This window comes from Bubalus bubalis, chromosome 3 (genome assembly GCF_019923935.1).
Source record: "Bubalus bubalis isolate 160015118507 breed Murrah chromosome 3, NDDB_SH_1, whole genome shotgun sequence".
Taxonomy (NCBI): domain Eukaryota; kingdom Metazoa; phylum Chordata; class Mammalia; order Artiodactyla; family Bovidae; genus Bubalus; species Bubalus bubalis.
In genome coordinates, this window is record NC_059159.1 from 17,196,146 (window position 1) to 17,220,374 (window position 24,229).

At 53.7% G+C, this 24,229-nt stretch overlaps 2 protein-coding genes across 3 annotated transcripts in view; both read right to left on the bottom strand.

Moving 5' to 3' along the window:
• Window positions 1-11,219: 11,219 nt before the first annotated feature.
• Window positions 11,220-13,751, bottom strand: SPPL2C (signal peptide peptidase like 2C). The gene has a single exon (XM_006060683.3). It carries the CDS (start codon window positions 13,364-13,366, stop codon window positions 11,294-11,296), a length of 2,073 nt encoding a protein of 690 aa, XP_006060745.1. The 5' UTR covers window positions 13,367-13,751; the 3' UTR covers window positions 11,220-11,293.
• A 7,769-nt stretch (window positions 13,752-21,520) lies between these two features.
• Window positions 21,521-24,229, bottom strand: part of CRHR1 (corticotropin releasing hormone receptor 1) — a 53,071-nt gene continuing 50,362 nt past the window's right edge. Inside the window, exons 10-13 of one of the 2 annotated variants that reach the window (XM_006060681.3) lie at window positions 23,957-24,042; window positions 23,583-23,718; window positions 23,371-23,412; window positions 21,521-22,783 (exon numbers count right to left, since the gene is read on the bottom strand). In XM_006060681.3, the coding sequence (XP_006060743.1) occupies window positions 22,643-22,783; window positions 23,371-23,412; window positions 23,583-23,718; window positions 23,957-24,042 (405 nt within the window). In that variant the 3' untranslated portion in view covers window positions 21,521-22,642. The remainder of the gene's footprint in view (window positions 22,784-23,370; window positions 23,413-23,582; window positions 23,719-23,956; window positions 24,043-24,229) is intronic. The other variant, XM_025279913.2, reaches the window with a different exon arrangement.

Here is a 24,229-nt window from a genome sequence, read left to right on the forward strand (position 1 = left end):
TACAATGATCAAAACTAAGACACTAACATTGGTACAAAGCTATTAACTAAACTGCAAATTTTCTCAGATATCACCAGTTTCTCCACTCATGTTCTAGTTGTTTTAAGTTTTGCTTCCCTAATTACTAGAAAGGTCGAACATCTTTCTGTAATTTTTTTTGCCATCTGTGTTTCTTCTGAAAAATACCAGTTCAAAATTCTTTGCCCATTTCCCCCTCCCTTGGATTGATTGTCTTTTTCTAATGATTTACAGAGGCTCTTTAAAAACTCTCCTAAGCTCACATAGCTAATTAATTAGTGAAATAAAAACCCAAGTCTAACCTGATTGCCTATTTCCACTACAAACACCCAGTCCTCAGTTTTCCTGCCCCTCTCTTGCTCCCTTTCTCCCCAGTCCAGGCTCTGTGCTCCCCAGCAGGGAGGATTCCTCTGTGAAGCCCAGTGGGGCTAAGGCTGCTCATTCACTCCTCATTTCACTCATCATCTCTGGGCTAATGACGTTAGAGGCCGTCTGGGATGTGCCCTTTCTGGACACCAGCTTGCTTTCTCTGAAGTCTCATCTCCCTTGGCCCTGAGGCAGGCTGCAGAGAACGCCAGCTGCTGAGATCCAAGAATGTGCCATTTGGCTGACTGTCCTCTCCTTAACTGTTGTCCTGGCAATCGTGAAACCTCTTGCACTGGCAGAACGGAAACTGCACAAGGGAGGGTATGTGTGTCTTGGGATCACTGGGGGCCCTGCGTTTCCTAGAACACCAGCCAGGATGCTCTGACTGCCTCTCAGGTCACTCTTTCATCTTCCAGCCGCAGCTCCAGAAATTAACAGGACCTAGCAGGCAGGGGTGGGCACTGCTGTGGGTGGGACTGCTCTGGTTCTACCCAACCATCTGTTCCTTGAGGAGAGGGGCTGTGTCTCGGTATTCTTCTCCCTCTGGGTCTAAAGTGAAGCTAAGCAGGAATCTTGTCATTTGTAGTTACTCTGGATCAGGGAGGAGATGGGGTGGAGACACTACTATTTGTCCCTGGTCTGGTCCCAAGTATTTGGCAGGGACACTGCTGTGTCGTGGCCCTCTCCTTCCTACATATAGGTCCACCCAGAACCTATGAATGTGACCTAATTTGGAAAAGGGGTCTTTGAAGATGTAACTATTAAGAATCTCAAGATGAGGCCCTCCTGGGACTTCCCTGAGACCCCAAGTGGGTAGTCCAGTGGGGTCCAGTGGTGGACTGGTGGTCCAAATACAGGGGGCCTGGGTTCGATTTCTGGTCAGGGAACTAGATCACAGAGGCCACAACTAAAGATCCTGCATGCTGCAACTAAGACCCGGCACAACTAAATAAATAAATAAGCATTTTTTTAAAGGATGAGGTCCTTCTAGGTTACTGAGGTGGTCCTGAAACCCAGTGACAAGTGTTCTCATATGATAAAGACAGAGAGAGATCAGAGACACACAGAGGAGAGGAGAAGGCCAAGTGGATGTGGAAACAGAGTCTGGAGTCATTTAGCTACAAGCCAAGGAAAGCCTGGGGTCACCAGAACCTGGAAGAGGCAAGAAAGGCTTTGCCCTAGAGCCTGCGGAAGGAGCATGGCCCTGAATTCCATCCTCCAGAGAAAACAAACTTCTGTTGTTTCAAGCCACCTGGTTTGTGGTCATTTGTTACAGCAGCCACAGGAAACTAATAGATTGGAACCAATTAGGTCATTAAAACCCATAATGCTTGAGGGGACTACAGACCTCATCCGTTGTTGCCTGTGTAGGGAAATGAGGACCACAGGGAGGGATGACCTACCTCTGACCAGCACAAGTGAACATCAGCCTGTTTCATTCATATACAACAGCCTGTGTGGGAGTATCTCTCTACCAGCCCCACAGGTGACAGGTGGAGAGCAAGGCGCTGGCTCTTCACCATGGAAAGAAGTTGGGAATTTTCTCTGTGGAAAATGGAGGGCAGGGATGGGGCTCGCTTTGAGAACCTGTGCGAAGTGCCCAGCTCCTTCCCAGGCACCCCCTCCAGGCCCTGGGGTGGGGACATCTCAGAATTTGCATTTCTTTTGTTTGGTTAAGAAGGCATGGATGATTTTTGGGGGGGTTTGGGGCACTGTTCTGAGTCTTCTTTGCTGGGCTCTGGCTTTCTCTAGTTGCAGCAAGCAGGGGCTGCTCGCTAGTTGCAGTGTATGAGCTTCTCACGGGGGTGACTTCTCTTGTTGCAGAGCATCGGTTCCAGAGTGGGGAAGGGGGTTGGGAGCTTCAGTTGTTGTAGCACTTCGGTCCAGTTGCCCCAAGGCTTTGTGGGATCTTAGTTCCCAGACCAGGGATCAAACCTGTGTCTCCTGCATTAGTAGGCAGATGCTTAACCACTGGACCACCAGGGAAGTCCCTGGATGATCTTCTTTTTAATTGAAGTATAGTTGATTCACAAAAATTGCCTTTCTAACACATTTCCAGGGAAGCCTGATGCTGCTGGATCAGGGATCGCTCTTTGAGAATCCTTGCTCTAAAGCAGTGCTTCTTAGACCTTAATAAGGACAGGCATCATCTAGGGAATCATGTTATAATTCAGATTCTGTTAACCCTTTGTGTGTGCTATCTGACCCTACTCTTCCTGCCATCCATCTCCAGCCATAGCTGATTGGACTAGAGGTAGATGCTGAGTCAAGGGCCCATGGGCTCACCAACAGCCAATGACAAGACCCAGATCACAGACAGTAAATCTAAGCCCAGTGAAGCTCCTATCTTGAAAATCAGAATGGTGTCTGAATAGAGACCATTGTCCACTGGTAGCGATCCCTGAGCTGAGACCACGATGCAGAGTTGTGGCCAGTGCCACAATGAGCCAAGAGGAAAATGAGCTTGCAAAGGCAGCCGGCTCATGGGGGAGGAGAGGAAGAGGGTGCACAGAGCCTGTGTAGCCTGGAGAGGCAGAGGGTGCCTTTGCTTTCTGACAGTTCTCTAATCCCCAACTCCCATGAGCCCCAACTGGGCTGTTTGCCCTGGTGTTCTGAGAAACCCCTTGTCCTTCCAATAAGCTCCTCTTTTTGCTTGAGATGCTTTGAACGGGTTCTTGTTCCTTGAAGCCAAAGGACTTGAATTAATCAGAATGCATGAATCTGTACCCTCATCCACCGGCTCCTGATGGTGAAACCCTCTGAGTCATGAACAGCATCCTGTGTCCTATTCATATCCAGGACCTTGGACAGGGCCCTTACAGTGGGTGCTGGAGAGTGTGGCCTATCTCTGGATATAATCAGTGTGCACAGGTGTTAGGGGAAGGTACAAGGGCACATTCCAAGTGTGTGGAAGGCAGAGGAGAGGCGTGGAGCTGGGTGAGCATGTGTGGAGGACTACACCCACAGGGTGGCTGGGGGCTGTAGTGGGCGAGTGAGGCTATAGGGAAGGCTGATCACAGACAGCCTTAAACACCAAGGCTGATCACGGACAGCCTTAAACACCAAGCTGAGGAACTGGGGTTGGTTAGACAGGCAGTAGGAAGGCATCCAAGGTCTTTCAGCCAGAAGGACAGGACCCAGAACAGTTGTGCTCTTTTCTTTCACAAGGATCCTATTGGCCGCTCATCACCAGGTGAGAGGTGACATTTTGAAATAAGCCTGTAAAAAATGGAAAGGAGGAGAAAATGGATCCCAGAGATTTTCCTAGCAGAGAATCAACAGGAAATTGTATTTGATTGCACGTTGTGCTAAGCCCAGGGACAGAGAGTATTCCATTAATAAACCAGCATGTGGAAATAAAAGTCCAACCTCACTATTAAGTAGAGACATGCAAATTGAAGGGGATATTGTGTTTCATCACAGCAAATTGGAAAAGATGCTGTAGCAGGTGTGGAGAAATGGTTACTTCCATAGTTTCCAGCACACTCAGAGGATAAATTAACACACACATAATTTGGAAAGTAATTTAGCAAAATGCATTACCATCTTTAAAGGTGTTCATACCCTTAGTTTCCCAGAGATAAAATTACTATATCTATCTCACAGAAATCTCCTAAAATATGTAAAGAAATTTACTGCCAAAGATATTCCTCACGCTGCTGTAGGAAACAGATCAAACACCCAATAAAGAGAATGTGAAGTCTATGAAGCTATATCTGCTATCAAATATTACATCACTTTGGTTCAGTCGCTCAGTCATGTCCGATTCTTTGCGACCCCATCAACTGTAGCACATCAGGCCTCCCTGTCCATCACCAACTCCTGGAGTTCACTGAGACTCACATCCATCGAGTCAGTGATGCCATCCAGCCATCTCATCCTCTTTCGTCCCCTTTGCCTCCTGCCCCCAATCCCTCCCAGCATCAGAGTCTTTTCCAATGAGTCAACTCTTCGCATGAGGTGGCCAAAGTACTGGAGTTTCAGCTTTAGCATCATTCCTTCCAAAGAAATCCCAGGGCTGATCTCCTTCAGAATGGACTGGTTGGATCTCCTTGCAGTCCAAGGGACTCTCAAGAGTCTTCTCCAACGCCACAGTTCAAAAGCATCAATTCTTCGGTGCTCAGCCTTCTTCACAGTCCAACTCTCACATCCATACATGACCACAGGAAAAACCATAGCCTTGACTAGAAGGACCTTTGTTGGTAAAGTAATGTCTCTGCTTTTGAACACGCTATCTAAGTTGGTCATAACTTTCCTTCCAAGGAGTAAGCGTCTTTTAATTTCATGGCTGCAGTCACCATCTGCAGTGATTTTGGAGCCCCCCAAAATAAAGTCTGACACTGTTTCCACTGTTTCCCCATCTATTTCCCATGAAGTGATGGGACCAGATGCCATGATCTTCGTTTTCTGAATGTTGAGCTTTAAGCCAACTTTTTCACTCTCCACTTTCACTTTCATCAAGAGGCTTTTTCGTTCCTCTTCACTTTCTGCCATAAGGGTGGTGTCATCGGCATATCTGAGGTTACTGATATTTCTTCTGGCAATCTGGATTCCAGCTTGTGTTTCTTCCAGTCCAGCGTTTCTAATGATGTACTCTGCATATAAGTTAAATAAGCAGGGTGACAATATACAGCCTTGACATACTCCTTTTCCTATTTGGAACCAGTCTGTTGTTCCATGGCCTAGTCCAAATAAAGGTTCAAAGGGTACACAGAATATTCATAGCAGAATGCCAATGTAAATATCCATTTTTTGCTGTGACTTTGTAATTGAAACACACAAATAAAAACCTGTGAATGGGGACTTTCTTGGCGGTCCAGTGGCTAAAACTCTGCTCCCATTGCTGGGGTTGGGGTCGGGGGTGGGAGGGGAGAGATGGGGCGGGGGTTCCACAGATTGCAACTGAGAGTTCACATGCCACCACTAAGAATTCTGCATGCCACAACAGAGACTTGGCACAGCGAAATAAATATTTTTAAAAATAAATTAAAGATTTTTTAAAAAACCTATGAATGGGGGGGAAAATGACTGAGTGGAAATATACCAAAGTTTAAGAGTAATTGTGCTCTTTTTTTTTTACTTTTCTATACTGTCCACTTTTTCTCCAAAGCACAATAAATTCATGATGAAAAGAAATCCCTGGAGCTTGATAAAGCAGTCTGACCCGGGAAACACTTCCTGGCTATTGTAACTGAGACCCCCAACTCCTGTCTCTCTTTCACTGACTGCCCTGTGCCCAGCTCTTCCAGCAGAAAGGAACACACGGAAGGACTAGCAGTGTGGCTGTGGGGCTGTGTCTTTGTCCCGTCTGCTCTGAGACGTTTAATTCTAAAGCACAGTGCTTGGTACTCAGTGATAGCCCCTGCTCACCGCAACTAGAGAAAGCCTGAATGCAGCGATGAAGACCAAGCACAGCTAAAAATAAACAAATATTTTTTAAAAAGACATTAAAAAATATTCTCATACCTGTCTACAGACACCTTCATGTCCTCACAATCAGCTTCTAAAGAGTTCATCTTTAGAACATGGGTTTCAGAACTTTTCTGATGGGTAATTTATATTTGTTGAACACCACCCTTTGCTGTAATTTAGTTTCCGGATGGAATGCCCCTGGCTCTTAAAGAGTGAGCCCGCCTGCTCTTATACCACTGACCAGCAGATGGCAGCAGAGGAGCGTGCAATGTTCAACACTGCAGAAAAAAAGAAGCACAAAACCTCCCACCCTCCAGTCTAACTGGGTTAGACTGCAGAGGGTTCTCTCTTCTGGCTCTGCGGTGGTGCCCCTGCTCACCGCCAGGCACCCACCCCCACAGCACATCCCCCTGGGCATGGCTGGGCATCCTCATTCCAAGGGGAGAGATGACTCCGCTTCTGGGAGCTCATCCAGGAGGAATTGTAAGCGGATTTGGGAAGGATGATATTTGGAGGTGTGCCAAGAGCTGTCCTGGAAACTTTCCCTTTGAAACCTGGGCATCATGTAACGAGATAACATGTGTATCTAGCCTGTCATTAGTTCTTAGCACATGTTAGCTATGTGCTCACATACCTCACCTCATTTAATCCTTATGACAAACCCACAATGTAAGTCTTTGCACCCCATTTCACAGATGAGACTATCAAGGCACAGAGGGGGTGGCCTCAGTGGTCCAGCATCACAGCCAAGTGACTATCAGTGCTGAGCTTTGACTCCAAGTCTCAATGACTCAGAGCCCAGCTGTGTCCTCCTGTGCTAGCCAAGGAGATGCTTCATGGTGAACCAAAACCTTATACATGCAATTACTTCTTAAAGAGAATGGAGGCTGAATCTCCCAGGGGGCACAGGGAAAAGGCATGGGTAGACCCAGGGCTTTCCTAGTGGAGGCGTATGTTGCAGTCAGAGTGTGCAGAGAGGAGGGGTGTTGATGGGAACTAATCCCGGCTGCTGGGCTAGGAGATAGAAGACCAGAGCTGTGAAATTGGGCAGTTCCTGGCCCTCTCTGGGCTTTCCTTCCCTCATCTGTGGAATAGAGCATCTCTCAGTCCTTGCTGGTTCTCACTGTCAAGGGAAGCCAGAAGCTCCGGCACCAAACTTCTCATTAACTAAAAAAATCCCTAGGCTGTGACTGTTCGTTCTTTCTGGGTAGCCTGAGCACAGCACAGCCCCTGAGCAGGGACTGGCCACCTGGAGCCCTAGATATGGCTCAGGAGTTCATTCTTGCGCTGGTCCTATCTTGACTTTTAAAGAATTAGTTAATTTGTTTATGGCTGCGCTGGGTCTCCGTTGCCGCATGTGGGCTTTCTGCAGTGGCAGCGAGCAGGGGCTACCCTTCGTTGCCGTGTGCAGGCTCCCCATTGCGGTGGCCTCTCTTGCTCAGGCTCTAGGGTGTACAGGCTTCAGTAGTAGTGGCACGTGTGCTCAGTCGCTCCACAGCATGTAGGATCTTCCTGGTCCAGGGATCAAAACTGTGTCCCCTGCACTGGCAGATGGTCTCTTAACCACTGGACCACCAGGGAAATCCCTTTAATATGTTTTTTGTTTGTTTTTGTGGGATCTTAGTTCCTGGACTAGGAGTCACACCTGGGCCCTCAGCAGTGAAAATATGGACTCCTAACTACTGGACTGTGGGGGAATTCCCCCTATTTTAGGTTTCACCTGGCATAGGTTGGGCTCTGCAGATGCTGAGATGGAGTTCAGAGTGCAAAAGGGAAAGAGGAGGAGCGAGGTGAGGGCAGAAGAGCCATCAGACTGGGGTGCAGGCCTGCCTGCCGCCTCTCTGCCAGCCCCGGGGAGATGGCCAGGCCCTGGTCCTGCTGTCTTGACCTATCATTATCTGCCTGAGGGTGCAGGACGGATGTGTGTGCATGTTTATGTGTGCGTACCCGAGTGTGTGTTTGTGTGTGTGTGAGTGTATGGTAACATGTGCAGATTCCTGTGTCTCTCAGGTACTCAGGTGGGAGCTGCCAGCTCTGGGCACCTCTTGACAGGTGACAGCTTGGTCCTGCCACTGGATTCAACCCAATCCCTGGGAAGCTGGCTGGCAAAGGGAAGCAGAGCCTGCAACCTAAAGAGGATCCTGGCCTTGGGGTCAGGGCAGGAGCAGGGGGTGCAGCAGCGCCGCAAGGTTTCTGGAGCCCAGGCTCAGCCCCTGCCCCAGAGGGTTTAACACTCAGCACAGTGCCCCGAGGTAGGTAGGGTCATTCTCCCCATTTTATAGATAAAATGTCCTCTAAATGTTTGCCTCTGCAGGGTGGAACAGTGAGAACAGGATCGGACTCATTCTTCCCTGAATCTGTTTGGACATGGTGGGGTGGGGGCAGGTTTGGGTGGCTTCCCTCCTCAGACCCTCCCCTTGAGAATCTTCTCCTTGGAGGCAGGCATCACCCTGCTGCAGGGAGCTCTGAACCAGCATCCTTAGAGCCGCCCTGACTGCAAGTTCCAGGTACAGAGGAGCTCTCTTGCCCCCGCCCACCCCCCCCAAGTCTAGGTGGTGAGAGGGACCAAGAGCCCTCTGCTCTGCAAGCCCTTCCCCTTGGGCCTGGCAGAGGGGTGCAGACCACCCTTGGTAGGTCCAGTGACGCAGGTTGGCAGCGGGGAGTCAGCCTCAGCTGGGGGGTAGCCAGAGCCTGCGGAGGCCCCTCTGCCAAGGCCAGATGGTCACTGACTCTGATGGGAGAGGGCTGCCAACACCTCCGGTCAGTGTCCTGGCCCGTGTTCCTCACTCGGCCCTTGTCCAGACCTGGCCTTCAGGTGCTGTTTGACGAGGAGCTGTTCTTCCTCCCCAGTGAGTGGGGCTTTCTGTGAGATGCCCTTTACCTGCACCCCCCACCTGCCTGGCCCTCTTTCTCTCCACCCCCAGGATGCAACCAGACCCCTTAGAGTCTCATTTCCACACTGCCCAAGGCTCTGCAGGACCCCAGGGAGGAGGCCTGAGGTCTTCATGTTCATGCGTGTCTGCTAAGTTGTGTCCAACTCTTGGAGACCCCATGGACTGAAGCCCTCCAGGCTCCTCTGTTCATGGGATTCTCCAGGTAAGAAGTGGAGTGGGTTGCCATTTTCTCCTCTATGAGATCCTTCTGATCCAAGGATAGAAAGTGCGTCTCCTGCATCTCCTGCATTGGCAGGAGGATTCTTCACCATTGCACCACCTCTTCATGCTGCATCAACCCATTCATTTATTTGTTATAACAGCTTTAAGAACTAAGTGAGGTGGGTTGAGAACAGACCCATCTTGGCTCACACTCTTTTGGTTGCGGAAGAGGATGGTCTGGATGACAACCTGGACTGTGATGGGTGAGGATTCCCAGGAGGGCTGCCTCACTTGCACAGATTCACTTCATTGTCTGGGTCAAAACTGCAGGCAGTGGCCAGGTGTTGCCCAGGATTCACTGATTCATTCATTCATTCATTCATTCCTCCAACAAACATAAATCAAGCACCTGCTACATACCAGGCCCTGTTCCACACAGATGAATAAGACAGAAGGCCCCTGCCCTCACCAAGTTGATGTGACCGGGGGAGACAAGAAAACTAATGAACCGGGTATAGGGTGATGTGATTAGGGCCGGCAGATGCCTTAGGAAAGGTCATCAGGGATCTCCCTGGTGATCCAGTGGCTAAGACTCTGAGCTCTTAATGCAGGGGACCTGGGGGTTTGATTCCTGGTCAGGAAACTAGATTCCACATGTTGCACCTAAGACCCAGCCCAGCCGGATAAATAAATAAATATTAAAAAAAAATTTTTTTTAAAAGAAAGGTCATCAAGGAAGGCCTCCCTGAGGCTGGGGCTGGAAGGACAAGAAACTGGTCAGACCCGATTCTGGGGGTGGGAGGACTAGAAAGTTGCACTAGAGGACCCAGCAGGTGGGAAGGCCCTGGGGAGAGAAGGGACATGTGTGTGGTGGGGGCTGGCGTGTGCTCCCTGGTGGTGGTCAGGGCAGGCATGCTGGGTGTGGAGGGGAGGAAATTGGCACCAGAACTCAAAGGCTTGTAGGAGTTGGATTTGACTCTTTCAGCTCCTTTCACAAAGGGGCATAATATAAACAGAGTTAACATTCACATCGCTCTCCCTACATGCACTGCATTAGTGCTCTTATGGAAGCCAATGCAGTCAGACTTCCCCCAAACCATGGTAGGTCCTATTATTATCCCATTCAACAGGTGAAGAAACTGAGGCACCACAAGCTTTAATCACTTGCTCAGTGACACAGCACAGATCAGTGGTGGAGCTGGAGTTTCTGGTAGGCTGCTGGCTTCCGAACTCTAACCACTGTCTTTTCCCACACTACCCTTCCCACATAGACTCCTCTGCAAGACTTCCCTCACCCCAGAGTTTGTTTCCTTTGCTTAAGCAACACATAAACATACTCTAAAGCTTAAGGAATTGTGGGGTCCTCAAGAGGTCATCTTGTCCATGCTCCTGCCTCCAGATAGACATGGTATTATAAGTCTCATCTTGAGGATGAGACTCCTAAGCCCCAAAGGGGTTAAGAAACCAGTTCATTATCCAAGGTCAGTGAAGGAAGCATTGGAACTAAAGCCATGGTCTCCTAAATTCTTTCACTCCAGCTCCAACCTCTCCATCCCTGTTTTGAGATGATTCTCAAGTTGTTTCTTATCTGTTCTCCATCCCCCACCCTTCCCCCAGCTGGACAGAAGACTCCCTCTGTGCCCACCAGCAGGGTGGGGTACACAGCAGCTGCATACTTGGTGTCTGTGAATGCAACAGGTGGATGCCAGCAGGCACACTGGGTGTGATGTTGCTGTCCAGGATGCTTATAGAGCAAGGATGCTTAGCAGGAAGGGTGGATGTGAGCTGATGCTGGAAGGCTGCTTAGAAATGTTTCATCTGGGCTTCAGCATTTCTGTCTGGGGTGGGAAGGGTGTCTCAGCTAGAGGAAACAGCATGTGCAAAGAGACAAGGAAGAGTACGTGGCATAATCAAGGGACAGTAATGGTTTGATTGGACCTGAGCATGAGAAAAAGATGGGCAATGAGGCTGGGGTTGGGCTGCAGAGACAGACAGGTGTGGTCTGTCCCAAGGACCCTGCAGGCTCTACGTGAACTGCTTCCTTACAGTTCTAACAAACAAAGAACCTCCGTGGGTGAAGGTGAAGTCGCTCAGTTGTGTCCGGCTCTTTGCGACCCTGTGGACTGTAGCCTACCAGGCTCCTCCGTCCATGGGATTCTCTAGGCAAGAATACTGGAGTGGGTTGCCATTTCCTTCTCCAGGGGATCTTCCCGACCCAGGGATCGAACCCAGGTCTCCCGCATTGGAGGCAGATGCTTTAACCTCTGAGCCACCAGGGAAGCCCTAACAAACAAAGCAGCTCTGTGGACAGATACAGAATATTTTTAATGCCCCAATTTATTTTTGTCACACGTGGCTTTGCTCTGTGATAGTCTAGAGGCACATGTCCCAGGATTCCTGGTTCACAAGGGATCTTGGGTCAACATGCTCTTCTTTACCTTAAGGCCCTTCCTCTTGTGGAAGCCTGTCCAGGGCAGGCTGGCCTCGTGGGCCTGGGCCTGGGCCTGGGCCTGGATGTGGCCCAGCTCTGAGGGCGGCAGCCTGAGCGGTATCAGCATGGCCTTTGGCATCAGTGGTAAGAGCTCCTCTGAGACCCCAGGAGGGGTACTCAACAGGTCATCGGGCTCCAGGTTGGCATCGCTCCAGCCCTCGGAGCTGTCACTGTGGCCTTCTGGACTGGCGGCTCCACCCTCAGATATGGTGACAGTCTCAGCTGTGCCCTCCCCAAGGCTGCTATCTAAGTCTCTTGCCAGGGCGGAGATGGTGGCCCCCTCGAGCTCGAAGGCTCTGTGGATGTCTGCTGCATGCTCCCGCTTCTGCTCAGAACCAACTGAAGGGGCACCGCAGAGCCCTGGCACAGGCCGGGTGAGGGCCTTGGCTCTAACCTGGCCTGTCCAGAAGAGGGTGAGCTCTTGGCGGCAGGCGGCCACGGCCAGGCTGGTGAACAGGGTGCTGGACACCAGGTAGAGCAGGGCAGGCTGGCCCATCTGCATGAGGGCCATGGCGAAGAAGGTGACCAGCAGGCCCACAGCGTAGGCCGCTGTGCAGGCCACGAAGTAGACCTGCCGCGAGCGGATCTGCATATCAAAGCGGTGACAATAGGCCACCAGGAAGCCAGGGACCACGATGTCACCGAAGCCGAGGATAGAGAAGGGCTGGTCACATAGGGTCAAGGCCGAGAAGCTCAGCCGGGGCACCTTGAGGACCATGGGCAGCCTCTCATGGCTCAAGGAATCTGCCGGGCCCGAGGCCACGCCAACCATGATGCTCTCGCCGGTCCTGGTAAGCAGGGGTGTGATGAATACGAAGAAGACGTCGAAGACTAGCAGGGCCAGCAGGAAGGAGGCGCAGCTCTTGAGGGTGGGCAGGCGCATGCGCCGTAGGACGAAGAGGCAGTAGGCCACGCCCAGCGTGTCCTGCAGCAGCCACGCCCAGCGGTCCTCGTTCCGGTAGGCGACCCAGAGGACCGTAACCACCAGGCACAGGCCAGCCAGCAGCAGCAGGGGCAGCTGCAGACAGGCCCGGCGGCCGGGCAGGAGCCACTGGTCCTGCCACACGGGCAGGTGGCGCACCACGGGCACCAGGCAGCTGTAGAGGCCGGTGCCTGCGCCCAGCCCGAAGATGGCGATCATGATGTAGACAAAGCAGTCATAGAAGAAGTAGAGCAGCAGCATGATGGAGCAGGACATGGTGACCACCGCGCCCGTCATGGCCGGCGTGAAGTCCACCGGCAAGTCCTCGTCGTCTTCTTCGGGCCCCCGCCGGGCCGCCAGGGCTCTCTGTGGAGGGTGACCGCCGGGCCCCCCGCCCCCTCGCGCCCGGCGCCGCTGCAGCCGGTCAGCCTCAGTCACACCAGCCCAGTAGCCGCCCACGGCCACGGTGCCCACGGCCAGGAGGAAGATGACCACCATGTTGTAGTCGAGGATGGGCTCTGGGGGGGCGTACAAGGCCACGTGGACCCCGTTGCCCCCGTGGGTGTGGCTGAGGATGTCCAGCATGTCGGTGTAGCGGAGCACGGCCACGGGGATGGTGAGGTCTGAGAGGGGCTTGCGGGGGTTCTGGGCCGCCGGGGTGATGTCTGAACACTGTTGGTCGCTGACCCGGCTCACGATGAGCAACCCGTGGGCGCCTCGGCCCTGAGCCAGCCAGCCCTTGTCGTAGAAGCTGCAGTTGCCTCTCATGACCATGGCGGTGGTCCTGTGGAGGGGCCGCTGGCTGGCGGAGCCGTCCGGGTGGGCCTGGTGGGAGGAGTCCTGGCCTGGGCACCAGGGTGCGCCCGTGCCATCGTGCAGGGGCAGGAGTGGGGCGTGCTGCAGGTCCCGGGGCAGGGTGACATAGTCGGAGCGGAAGACGATGCAGTAGTCCTTGCTCCAGTTGTCAGACACCACGTGGACCACGCCGTACTCCCCCTGGGCCGCGGTGCTGGCCAGGAGGAAGAGGAGGAGGAAAAAGAGGAGGAAACCCAGGCACGCCATCCTCCTACCGCTGCGTCCCAGTGTGGCAGCTGCCCACGGCCCCCTGACCCCTCCCAGGGCTGGGTGTGGCCCTCTTGTCACAGAGCAGCTGCTTGGCCGACAGTCCAGGAAACCAGGGCCACACCTACCTAGTCACAAAGCTGGGCAGCCTCTGGGGATCCTGTCCCCCAGCCCTGCCTCCAGGTGGAGAGGTCATCTGCCTAGGAGGAGCTGGACCAGGTTATTTGAAACAAGAGGTGGGGGGATGCGCTTGAGGATCCCAGACAGGATTCGGGACCAACCTCGTCCTTTACAGACCCGGCAGATGCCTGGCCCTCTCTGCCTATTTCTCTAACTGCAAAGAAATGAGGATATTAGACCAGACAGTTTCCTGAGCCCCTGGGATCCCCGACCTCAGCAATGTTGTACATTTTTATCGAGCTCTTCCCGAGTGCCAGGTGCTTTTTCTGCAATCACAGCCTCCTGCAAGGGGGTATTACTACACCCATCCAGCACAAGGCTGTGAGCCCTCCTTCAAGTGATGCCCCTTTGCACAGGCACATGACCGGAACTTCGTTCCCAGACTGACCAGGATTTAGGAAAGGCCACGTGGCCATTTCTTGCCATTGGAAATGAGCAGAAATGAAGTGAGTCCCTCAGGAACCCGGGCAGAGACCATGGGGCTCCTTGTCCATCCCTTTTTCTCACAAGTCACTCATGAACAAGCCATTGTCTGTGGAGAGGGGGGGATGTCCTAAGAGATGGGGAGAAAGGGAGTGAAGGAACCAGGTCCCCGGATGCTTGCATGGAGTATGGGATACTCATTGTGGACTGTTAACATACATTATCTTCCTTAAGCCACAGGCTTCTTGTGAGTCTGTTACAGCAGCTTTGTTGTTCAGTCAATAAGTGGTGTGTGTCTCTTTGCAACCCCAGGGACTGCAATGCACCAGCCTTCCCTGTCCTTCACTATCTCCTGGAGTTTGCTCAAACTCATGTCCATGGAGTCAATGATGCCATCTAACCATCTCATCCTTTGTTGCCCCCTTCCCCTGCCCTCAATCTTTCCCAGGATCAAGGGTCTTCAGCTTTAGCACCAGTCCTTCCAATGAATATTCAGGGTTGATTTCCTTTAAGATTGACTGGTTTGATCTCCTTGCTGTCCAAGGGACTCCCAAGAGTCTTCTCCAGCACCACAGTTCGGCTGAACCTTACCCAAATACATCCACTTCGTGGATGAGTACACTGAGGCTCAGAAAAGCCCACCCCATGGGCCCTAATCCCAGCCCCCAGATCCAGCTCTCACTCTGGACACACGTCACTTAGGTGTTGCCCTGTCCTGGGAACTGCCCGGGGTCAGCCCAGCTCCCTGACTGCTTGACTGCAGCTCTAATCTCTGCCCCAAGGCCTTCCCCACTGCCCATTCTTGACCTTCAGGCCCTACCTTCAAGGACAGTGCCACCACCACATCCAGGACACCAGAGGCCCATCCTTAACATGTCATGATCACAACTCAGATCTTCTTTTCTTTTCTGGTTTTTTTTTTGGTAGTGCCTCGTGGCTTCTGAGATATTAGTTCCCTGACCAAGGATTGAACCCATACCCATGACAGTGCAAGTGCTGAGTCCTAACCACTGGACCACCAGGGAGTTCCCAAGCCTTACTTTCTTCATTCCCTGGAGGAGAGGATGGTAACCCACTCCAGTGTTCTTGCCTGGAGAATCCCCTGGACAGAGAAGCCTGGCGGGCTGCAGCCCATGGGGTCGCAAAGAGTTGGACACGAATGAAGTGACTTGGGGTGCATGCAGCTTGTGAACTCCACATCAATGAGACGGCAAATCTCCAGCTTTGGATGCTTTGAAGTGGAGGGTGAGCTTAAGGGACCTTTGCCAAGAGGTTGATGAGTAGAACCTTGTAGACTCTGACAGTCCCCTCCCACCCAGTTGGTGACATTTGTCTCACCCACACCTGACTTGAAAGGTGTCAGATATTCTGTATGATTCAGATTGTGTCTTTCAAAGCATCAACCACATTTTTGTAAGAAATAACAACCCTGCTTGTTTGTGCATTTCTGTTTCATCCATTCATATAACATTTAATTAGATTACAAACAGTAATTACAATGACAAATTAACTGTCAGAAAGACTTTAGGAAACAGGGACAACTGACTGGTGAGCAGATCCCCAGCCAGTGAGGGTGAAGTGTGAGGGCCAGTGGAGGAAGCTGCCAGCTGCCCCTCCCCGGGCTCCCATTGCAGAGAGAGGACAGGTATATCAGTCAGGGGCTGTCAGGGAAGGTACGGTCGGCTTGTGTAGTTCTTCTGAGAGTGGAGCAGTGTCTAGACTGGGTTCACCTCTCTGCATCTGAGCACCCAGATGGTTGGTACAGCAGGGCTGTGATAATAGAAATCTCTCTGCACCCTCTCCGGCCCCCACTTCCCTGCCCCAGCTACTGATGTTCAGCTAGACTCTACTTCAGGTAGAGTCCTGGGGCTTTAATAAAACTGAAGACTAAGACACCTACCGGGCGTAGCTATTATAAAAATAACAAAACAGATAATAGCAGGTTTGGGGGATTTGCCTGGCGGTCCAGTGGTTGAAATTCCATGCTTCCACTGCAGGGGGTGCAGTTTCAGTCCTTGACTGAGGATCAAGATCTGTGCAGAGCAGCCAATAAATAAATAAATAAAAAGTTATTTAAAAACAGAAAAAAAAAACAAACAAACAGATTTTGGCATGGATGTGGAGAAATTAGGATTCTCATACGTTGCTGGTAAGGATATTGTAAATGGTACAGCCGCTGTAGAAGACACTTGGTGGTCCCATGGTAGGTTATAAACAGAAATGTATCATGTGACCCAGCAATTCCTCTCCTGGGTGTATACCCCAAAGAACGGAAAACAGCTGTTCAAACAAAAAATTGTACTTGAATGTTTGTAGCAGCACTCTTCACAATGACTTGGAGTAGGTGAAAAGAACCCCAACGTCCTTCATCTGATGGATGGCTAGAGAACGTGTGGTCCCCTCGTAAGATGGAGCATCATTCTGCCCTACAAAGGAACGAAGCTCTGATCGTGCTATGATGTAGATGGATCTTGAGAACATTAAGCGACGGAAAGAAGCCAGACACGAAAGGACAAATCCTGCACGACTCCACTTTTATGAAACATCCAGAACAGGCAAATCATCAAGACCGAAAGCAGGTGGTGGTAGCTGGTGGGAAGGAGAGCTGGGGGTCTGGGGTTTCATCAGAGCGATGAAAAAGCTCTGGAGCTGGATAGTGACAAAGCTGATACAACATGAGTGCATTTAATATGCTGAATTGTACACTTGGTTGAAATGGTAAGTTTGATGTTGTGTGTATTTTACTGTAATTTCATTTTTATTTATTATTTTTAATTTAATTTTTGGGCTGCACTGGGTCTTCGTTGCTGCGTGTGGCTACTCTCTAGTTGCGGTGTGCGGGCTTCTCGTTGCAGTGGCTTCTCTTGTTGAGGAGCCTGGGCTCTAGGGTAGTTGCAGGCTTCAGTAGTTACGGCTCGCAGGCTTAGTTGCTCCTCGGCAGATGGAATCTTCCTGGACCAGGAATCGAACCCATGTTCCCTGCATTGGCAGGCAGATTCTTAACCACTGGACCACCAGGGAAGACCCCCAGTTTTCTAAAGAACAAAACAAGGAGCAACTTCAGTTCCCTCCAGGAGCACTGTGCTCAGGACAGGCCTTGTTGTACCTGTCCTGGAGTTCATCAGACCAGCATGTGCCCTGATTTGGGGTTCAGAAAACACCCCCTGAAACCCGAAACAGAGGCTGCTCCTGCCTCCCCCTCTGCCATCTACCCTTGGGCTCCTGGCAGCCATGGAATCAAAAGAATTCTCTGGACTCATTTCCTCCTAGGCTCTTGCCAGGACGCATCTCATCAAGGCTTTTGGGTGTCTTGTCTAATTGCTGCTTCCCCAGATCCCCCATCTTGCCCCCCAGCCCCAACGCCAGCCCCCAGTCTTGGATTGGCTCCTCTCCAAGGCCACTCTGCCCCTACAGCCCCCTGCAGGAGGCCCTGGTAGGCGCAGTCACATGAATGGCTGATGCTCACTCCCCAGCCTGTGTTTCTGCTTCAAGACTCTGCAGCACCCTCCCTCCCCATGCCCCCCAGATTTCACCCCTTTCCTTGAGGGCATCCTGGTCTCCAGCTTCTGGTCCCTCCCAGCTGCCTCATCTTAGCCATGAGGGTTCTCTACAGCAACTCCTTCCCTACCTTCCCAACACCCTGCACCCCTCCACTCCTTAAAATGATGTCTAACTGCCAACAGTACAGCCCACGTCCACCAGAAGCCTCTGAGGGTCTCCACGCCCAGCCCATGTGAGGGTGCCACTAGCCTGCAGCTCGGGGGTCCCTCAAGTTTATCTCGTGCAGCCCCCTGACTTCAAACTCACCTTCCCACCTGGTCACCGCCCAGGGCAGGCTGGGACAGTGTCCCTGCCTTCTGTTTGGGGACTTAGGTGGTGCCTGGAGTTATTTTGAAATGATGATCATTGGTGTTTCTAGTACACCAAGACCTCTGAGAAATATACTTGGTCCAGGCCTCTCTTGACCTGAGTCTGCTTAGCAGCATCTGCAGGGGTTGTGGGAAAATGGAAGGAAAAGAATAAGAGGTGATGCTCTGAAATGAAATGGAGCAGGGACAGGGCTGGGGACTCGGGGAGGGTGGGCTGGTTCAGGGAGAGGGCCACAGGAGGCCCATGGCTTTACAGGCACAAACTTCTGCATCCAGCTTCGTCTCTGAACCCTGTTTGTCCACAAATTGGAGAAACTGGGGAATTCCCTTAGAAGAGGGTTGTCAGGAGCAGTGGGGCAGGAAGGGGAACTCCACAAGAAATTCAGCTGTGTAGGGTTTAAACACCATGGGGGTCGAGTGAGGCCGGCCGGGGTTCACATCTAGCTGGGCTACTGCTGGGTGCTCCCAGGCACGTGCCTCAACCTCTCTGGGCATCACTTCCCCCATCTGTTAAATGGGGATAACAGATCTTGCCTCATAGGGTGGTATGAAGGGTAGATGAGATCAGTGTGTGGGGGGCTTAGCAGAGGGGCTCCAGGTGGGCACTCAGTGATGGTACTGCTGATGGAAAAATGCAGGGAGCACCCCTTCTGTTTGAACCAAAGGTGGGAAGGTGAGTTTGAAGTCAGGGGGCTGCACGAGATGAACTTGAGGGACCCCCGAGCTGCAGGCTAGTGGCACCCTCACATGGGCTGGGCGTGGAGACCCTCAGAGGCTTCTGGTGGATGTGGGCTGTACTGTTTGCAGTTAGACATCATTTTAAGGAGTGGAGGGGTGCAGGGTATTGGGAAGGTAGGGAAGGAGTTGCTGGTTCTCACCCAGTTGGGCTCGGCAGCCTGACACTGGCTGGGCCATCTTTGGGCCGCGCTGGTATTTGCCTGGGACTTTGCCCCCATCAGACAGTCTGAAACCCCCAGTTCTTCTTGCCGTCCCCTCCCCGTAGAGCCGCTTTATCAGTCCTGGCCTCCATAAACCCAAGCCCAGTGACTCCAGTTAACTGATGGGGTGGAAGGAGACCTGGAATTGGAGAAGACCTTTGATGTCAGAGGAGTCCACTTGGCCTCAGTTTTCTCGGCAGGAAAATGGGCTGATTCCATTTTCCGTGAATGTTATAAAGGATTTTGTGGATTGCAAAGCAGTCTACAAATGCCCATAATTAATTATTGTCTGGATTCTAAAACCTCCCTTCCTCCTTGATCTGCACCCTCTGCCCTCTTCGGGTTCTGGGGTGTCTGTTGGGGTCCCACTCTGGGTCCTATTAGCAGCAGCAGGGGGCTGAACAGGCCTGGAGGAGAAGCCGGGGACCCCAAAGCAGAGGCTATGCTGTCACACTCAGGGAGGTGGGGAGCCAGAACTGGAAAACCCAAACCCCACAGGGTGGTTTTTCCTCCACTGGTGATCTGAGCCCGCGAGGGAGGGTCTAAAGGAGAAAAGGGCTCAGGTCGAATTTGAGGGAACTGCAGCCTCTGGGTGTGGCATGGAGAAAAATTCTTCCCAGTTTCATAGAGGGGCCTGTCCTGCAGTGATCCCCCACCCTGCAGCTGCCCGGCCCCTTCCCACAGTGTGGTGAGGTGCATGTCTCTTGGCCCATCACACCTCCCACAACCCCAAGAGACCTCCCTTCCCACCCACGCACAAGCCAAAGCTCCGAGCAGAACGACCCTCAGAAACCCCATTGGGGGCCTTGCCTTGAGCCCAGCCTGGAGCCCACGGAAGGGTTAAACGCTGCACACCTGCCTCTGGCAGTTCTTTGCAGCCCAGATGTTCCAGCCCCTCGGCCCTTTACAGTCTCTGGACAAGGGGGATCTTGAGATCATCTGGACCAGCCCCCTGCCTGCCCAGGGACCCCCTGCAGCTTCTGTGCTGACTGCCAGCCCCGCTTGGATGTCCTCCTGTGACCTTCCAGCGTTGGCAGCTCTGAAATTTGCAGCCTGGGCCAGCATATGTCCTGGGGGGTGCCACTTGCCTCCCCACCTCACAAAGGGCTGAGCGCACAGCAGGTGTGTGACTGGCTCCCATCAGCTACAACAGCCAGGAGGGGCACTTCCCTGGTGGTCCAGTTGCTAAGACTCTTGAGGTCCCAATGCAGGAGGCCCAGGTTCAATCCCTGATCAGGGAACTAGATCCCACATGCTGCACCTAAGGATCCCGCATGCCACAATGAAGAGTGGAGATCCTGAGTGCTTCCACTAAGACCCAGTGTGTAAATAAATAAATACTAAATGTTAAAAAACAGCCAGAGGACAAGCAGGAAAGGGGGCACCACCCCAGCTTGGTCCCCTGCAGACCCCTTGCCTATGGATTCCCCCTCACAGCCCCCGAGCCCCTCTCCGCACCTCTGCCCTTGGACTCCCCCTGACTCCACGTCCTCGCTTTCTCACTCTCCTCCTGGATGGGAGGCAGCGCTGAGAAAGCTGCCTCCTGTGGGCCTCCTCTGTGGCCATTTGAGATTCAGCCGCCAATTCTGGTTCTTCTTTTGGGGGACTCTTTATGGGGTTCCCCATAAAGTTTCCCCGCAGCTGCTCTGGAAGCTGTCAGCCTGTCTCCATCCTGGTGGCCCCTGGTCCCTTTCTCACAGCCTCCTCTGATCAGCTGGCCCTCCCAACTGCCTCCTTAAGGGGACAGTGCCTGGGGAGTCGGCAGAGCAGGGTACCCACTTGGCTTCAGGGACTGAAGCTTCTCCTCCCTTGGTGAGCGGCCAGACCCTCACCCACTGGAGCCCCCCCCGTCCCCCAGCAGATGCTTCTGGGCTCCCAGCACCACAGTCATCTGTCCTGGCGTCCTGACGCCATACTCGCCCGTGTGCACGTGTGTGGGTGTCCCTGATTGTGTGCATGCATGTATGTGCGTGCACACGCCCCCCTGCATGGCCCTGTTTCTGGGTCAGAGACTCGGAGGCAAGGCCCAGGCCTGAGAGTGGTGGGTGGAGTTTCTGTGTTCCAACCACCTCCTGTCCTGAGGATGCAGCTCACGCTGTGCCCAGCTCGCTCCTGACCTCTACAGGAGGTGCTGGAACTACTGCCTCCGGAGGGCTGGTGGATAAACTTCCCTGGCCCCTCGGGTGGGATGACGCAGGTGTGGGTGCCACTCGGCTCCCCCAGCTTCCGCAGCAGGACTGAGCTACCGTCGACCGTGGTGGTGGGCATGTGTGCCCCTGCCCTGGAGTTGGTTCTCAAAGCCTTGTCTCCTGGTCTGCTTCTGGGGTTTCCATGCTAAGACAGCACTCAAGCCTATACAGCCTCCCCTGCTTCTTAGCTCCTTTCTGTTTCCAGCCCAGCTCCTCCCCTGGGGCTGAGACACGAGGCTGCCTGGTCCCACCGCCGCACCTCTGCTCAGGCTGCAGCCCGCTCACGGAGTTCTCCGTCTGCATGGTTTGCCCACAGCCCTTCTCCCTACAATTCACCCTCTTATGAGAGCTGCCCTTATTCCCTGGGCCCCATGACCCACACCCTTCTAAGTCCTCTCCTAGCCTCAGGGGCCCCCTAGGGCCCCATCCCTGGCAGATGTGAGGGTGCCGTTGGTGCCCCGGCCACACAGTGGCCCTAAAGGCTGAAAGTGGCTTCTGTTTCTTTGGGATGCCCTCCCAAGCCAGCCCTGGCACACACAAGGCCTTCACAAGTGCTGGTTGAAAGCTAAATAATATAATTTACACCAGCCACCCCCATCTCTCAGACCCAGCCCCCAAAGTCCTGCTCTGGCTGTCCAGTCCCTCTGGATGTGGCTGGCTCCTTACCTGGGGTGTAAGCGGCCAGCTGGCTGGTGCTCTGGGGAACTCAGGGCAGGGAGGGGCCAGCACCCCACCCGTTCTATTTTGGCTTAGCTAGTGATGCCATCCCAGAGGTCATCCAAGGGCCACAGGGCCCCTTTGGCCAGCAGAGGGGTTGGGTCCCAGAGGCTGGGTCACTGAAGCCAGTGGGCTGGGTGGCCCCGGCATTCTCTGCCCCCTTCAAAGGGAGGCTGGCTTTGGTGGGGGCACACACTGGCTTCTGTCACCCTCCCACATCCCCATCATCTCACAAAGGGGGGACACCTGGGGCAGGAGGCTAAGGACGGGGAGCCTGTGTGGGGTGGGCAGCAGTAAAGTTCCAGGGGTGTGAGGCAGCGAGGCAGGGCGTTTCTGGTGGCAGGGCCACAGGGTCAGATGACTGGTGTTTGGGAGGATTTCGGTTACGCAGCCTGATGTCTGAAGATGCCATCTGATTTCTAACAATGTCTCCAGGGCTTCTGACAACAGAGCCTTGGTTCCCAGTGCTGCAGTGCTGCTAAGGCCTGGAGGCATCCTCATGGTGGCTTGGATGCTGTGGCGAGTTTCCCATGATGCCTGTGGGGCAGCGAATGGGCCCCTACAGTCTCTGAGGACATCCTGGGCTCTCCAGTGGGCTGTCATCTTGTGCTCTGAAGGGGCTCGTGTGCAGCTTTGGATTCCCCACCGTCCAGCTCCCACGCTGCATGTCCAGTCCACTTTCCAGGCAGGATGGGGGCAAAGAGAAGCCAGAGGCCCTGGGCCCAGCCCAGGCCTATCGGCTATTTTCCACTCATCTCGTGGCCCTGACTGCTGCCAAAGGCCTGGAACTTCTGCTCAGCTGGGGGTTGGGGAGGGGCCTCCCGGGCTCTCAGCGCCAGCTGAGCCTGGGGGTAGAGGGTGTGGGAGGGAGCTGGTCCCCTCCACAGACAGGGTGGCCGGCTAAGCCTGGCGGCCATCTCCCCAGCCGTAGATCTCGGGGCCGGTCCGTGGCCCTCTGGCTCACACTGCTGTGGACTGCTTGATGCTGTGAAAGCTGACACGGGTGGGGGAGGTGGGGATGGACATGGCGCGAGCCACGCGGGCGCGGATTGAGTGCTTGTCCTGCCAGCGGTGCCACCTCTTCCGGATGGCAGAGCGGACCTGTGGGTACACAGCAGAGCATAGGGTCTGAGCCCGGGTTTCAAACCCCCGCTCCCACCCCCACAAGCAGCCATCCAGGGAGCCACCTTGGAAGGGCAGCATTGACATCATCACCATCGTTGATTTGCGTATTTGTTAGGACAGTTTTCTCAAGCGTTATGAGGAAGGGGTGCCTTTTTCGAATCCACCCAAAGGTGCCATATTCCCTTGGCCATGAAGAATCTCTACCCTCAACCCATACATGTCTGCCCTCAACCTCCTGCCCTAGAGCTCAGCTTCCTGGTTTTACAACCCATTTCACAGACTCATTGATGAGACTGGAGTCCCCGCTTCTGACCCCCTACACCCACTGCTAAGAAGCGGCTCGTTACCGCAGCAGCTGAGTGGCAAGTGGCAGGGACCCTCCCGGAACTCCCAACAATATCTCTGCAGGGGCTGGGAGCCGGGAGGAGGGAGCCAGGGGAGAGAACCAGGAGAACGGAGCGGGGAGGAGGGAGTTGGCGTGTGGCAGGCAGGAGGCAGCTACGGCAGCCTCTGGTCCCAGCGGGCCTCCTGCCGTCCTGAGCTCTGGGGCCCCGGGTCCTCACCTCGCTGTTGAGGAAGCAGTAGAACACAGACACGAAGAAGCCCTGGGGTGGAGGGGAGGCGGGTCAGGGGCTGGGGCAGGCGTGGCCTCACCCAGGCTCAGAGCCGCCCCCAGGCCCCTGCCTGGGAGAATCCCCACCCAATGAGGAGCCGGGACCGGCAGGGGGACAGGCCGGGGCTGGGAGGCTGGGTGGGGTGGGGGAGGGGTGGGTACCTGGAAAGATTCCAGGAAGGAGTTGAAGTAGATGAAGACGACCCTGGAGACCTCATCCTCCCCGGGGTTCACGAAGAACAGCATGTATGTGATGCCCAGGAGGGGGAGCAGCACCAGAGTGGCCTTCACAGCCTTTCTGAGGGTGAGGGGTGGGAAGGAGGCCCAGAGTCACAGCCCATCCCAGGAAGGAACTGGAGCCTGGCACTTGGTGAACAGGACTGGGTCTGGGGGAGGGTTGTAGCACATCCTTGGAACGTCTGAGACAGGGGTGGAGCTGGGGTTTCAGGAGGGACTCTCAGACCTGGGGGGAAACCCTGGGTCAGAGGTGGGGGTCTCTGAAGCCCCCCAGGGGTGGGGGAGGCAGGTCTGGTTACCTGTACTGAATGGTCTCAGAGGTGGTGGATGCCCGGAGTTTGGTCATGAGGATGCGGACGATGTTGAAAAGGAAGATGAAATTGATCTGTAATTTGATACACAGTGGAATGGCCTGGGCATGGTGTGTGCAAGATGCTGGTGGGAAGGTGGGGGACAGGACAGGGACTCAGCTGTCCTGGGTCTGGCCTCTGCCACCCTGCTGCTCTCCCTCTATCTGCGTGAGCCCAGCGCAATCCTGGCCCCGTGCCCCCTACCTCTAGGCACAGGAAAAC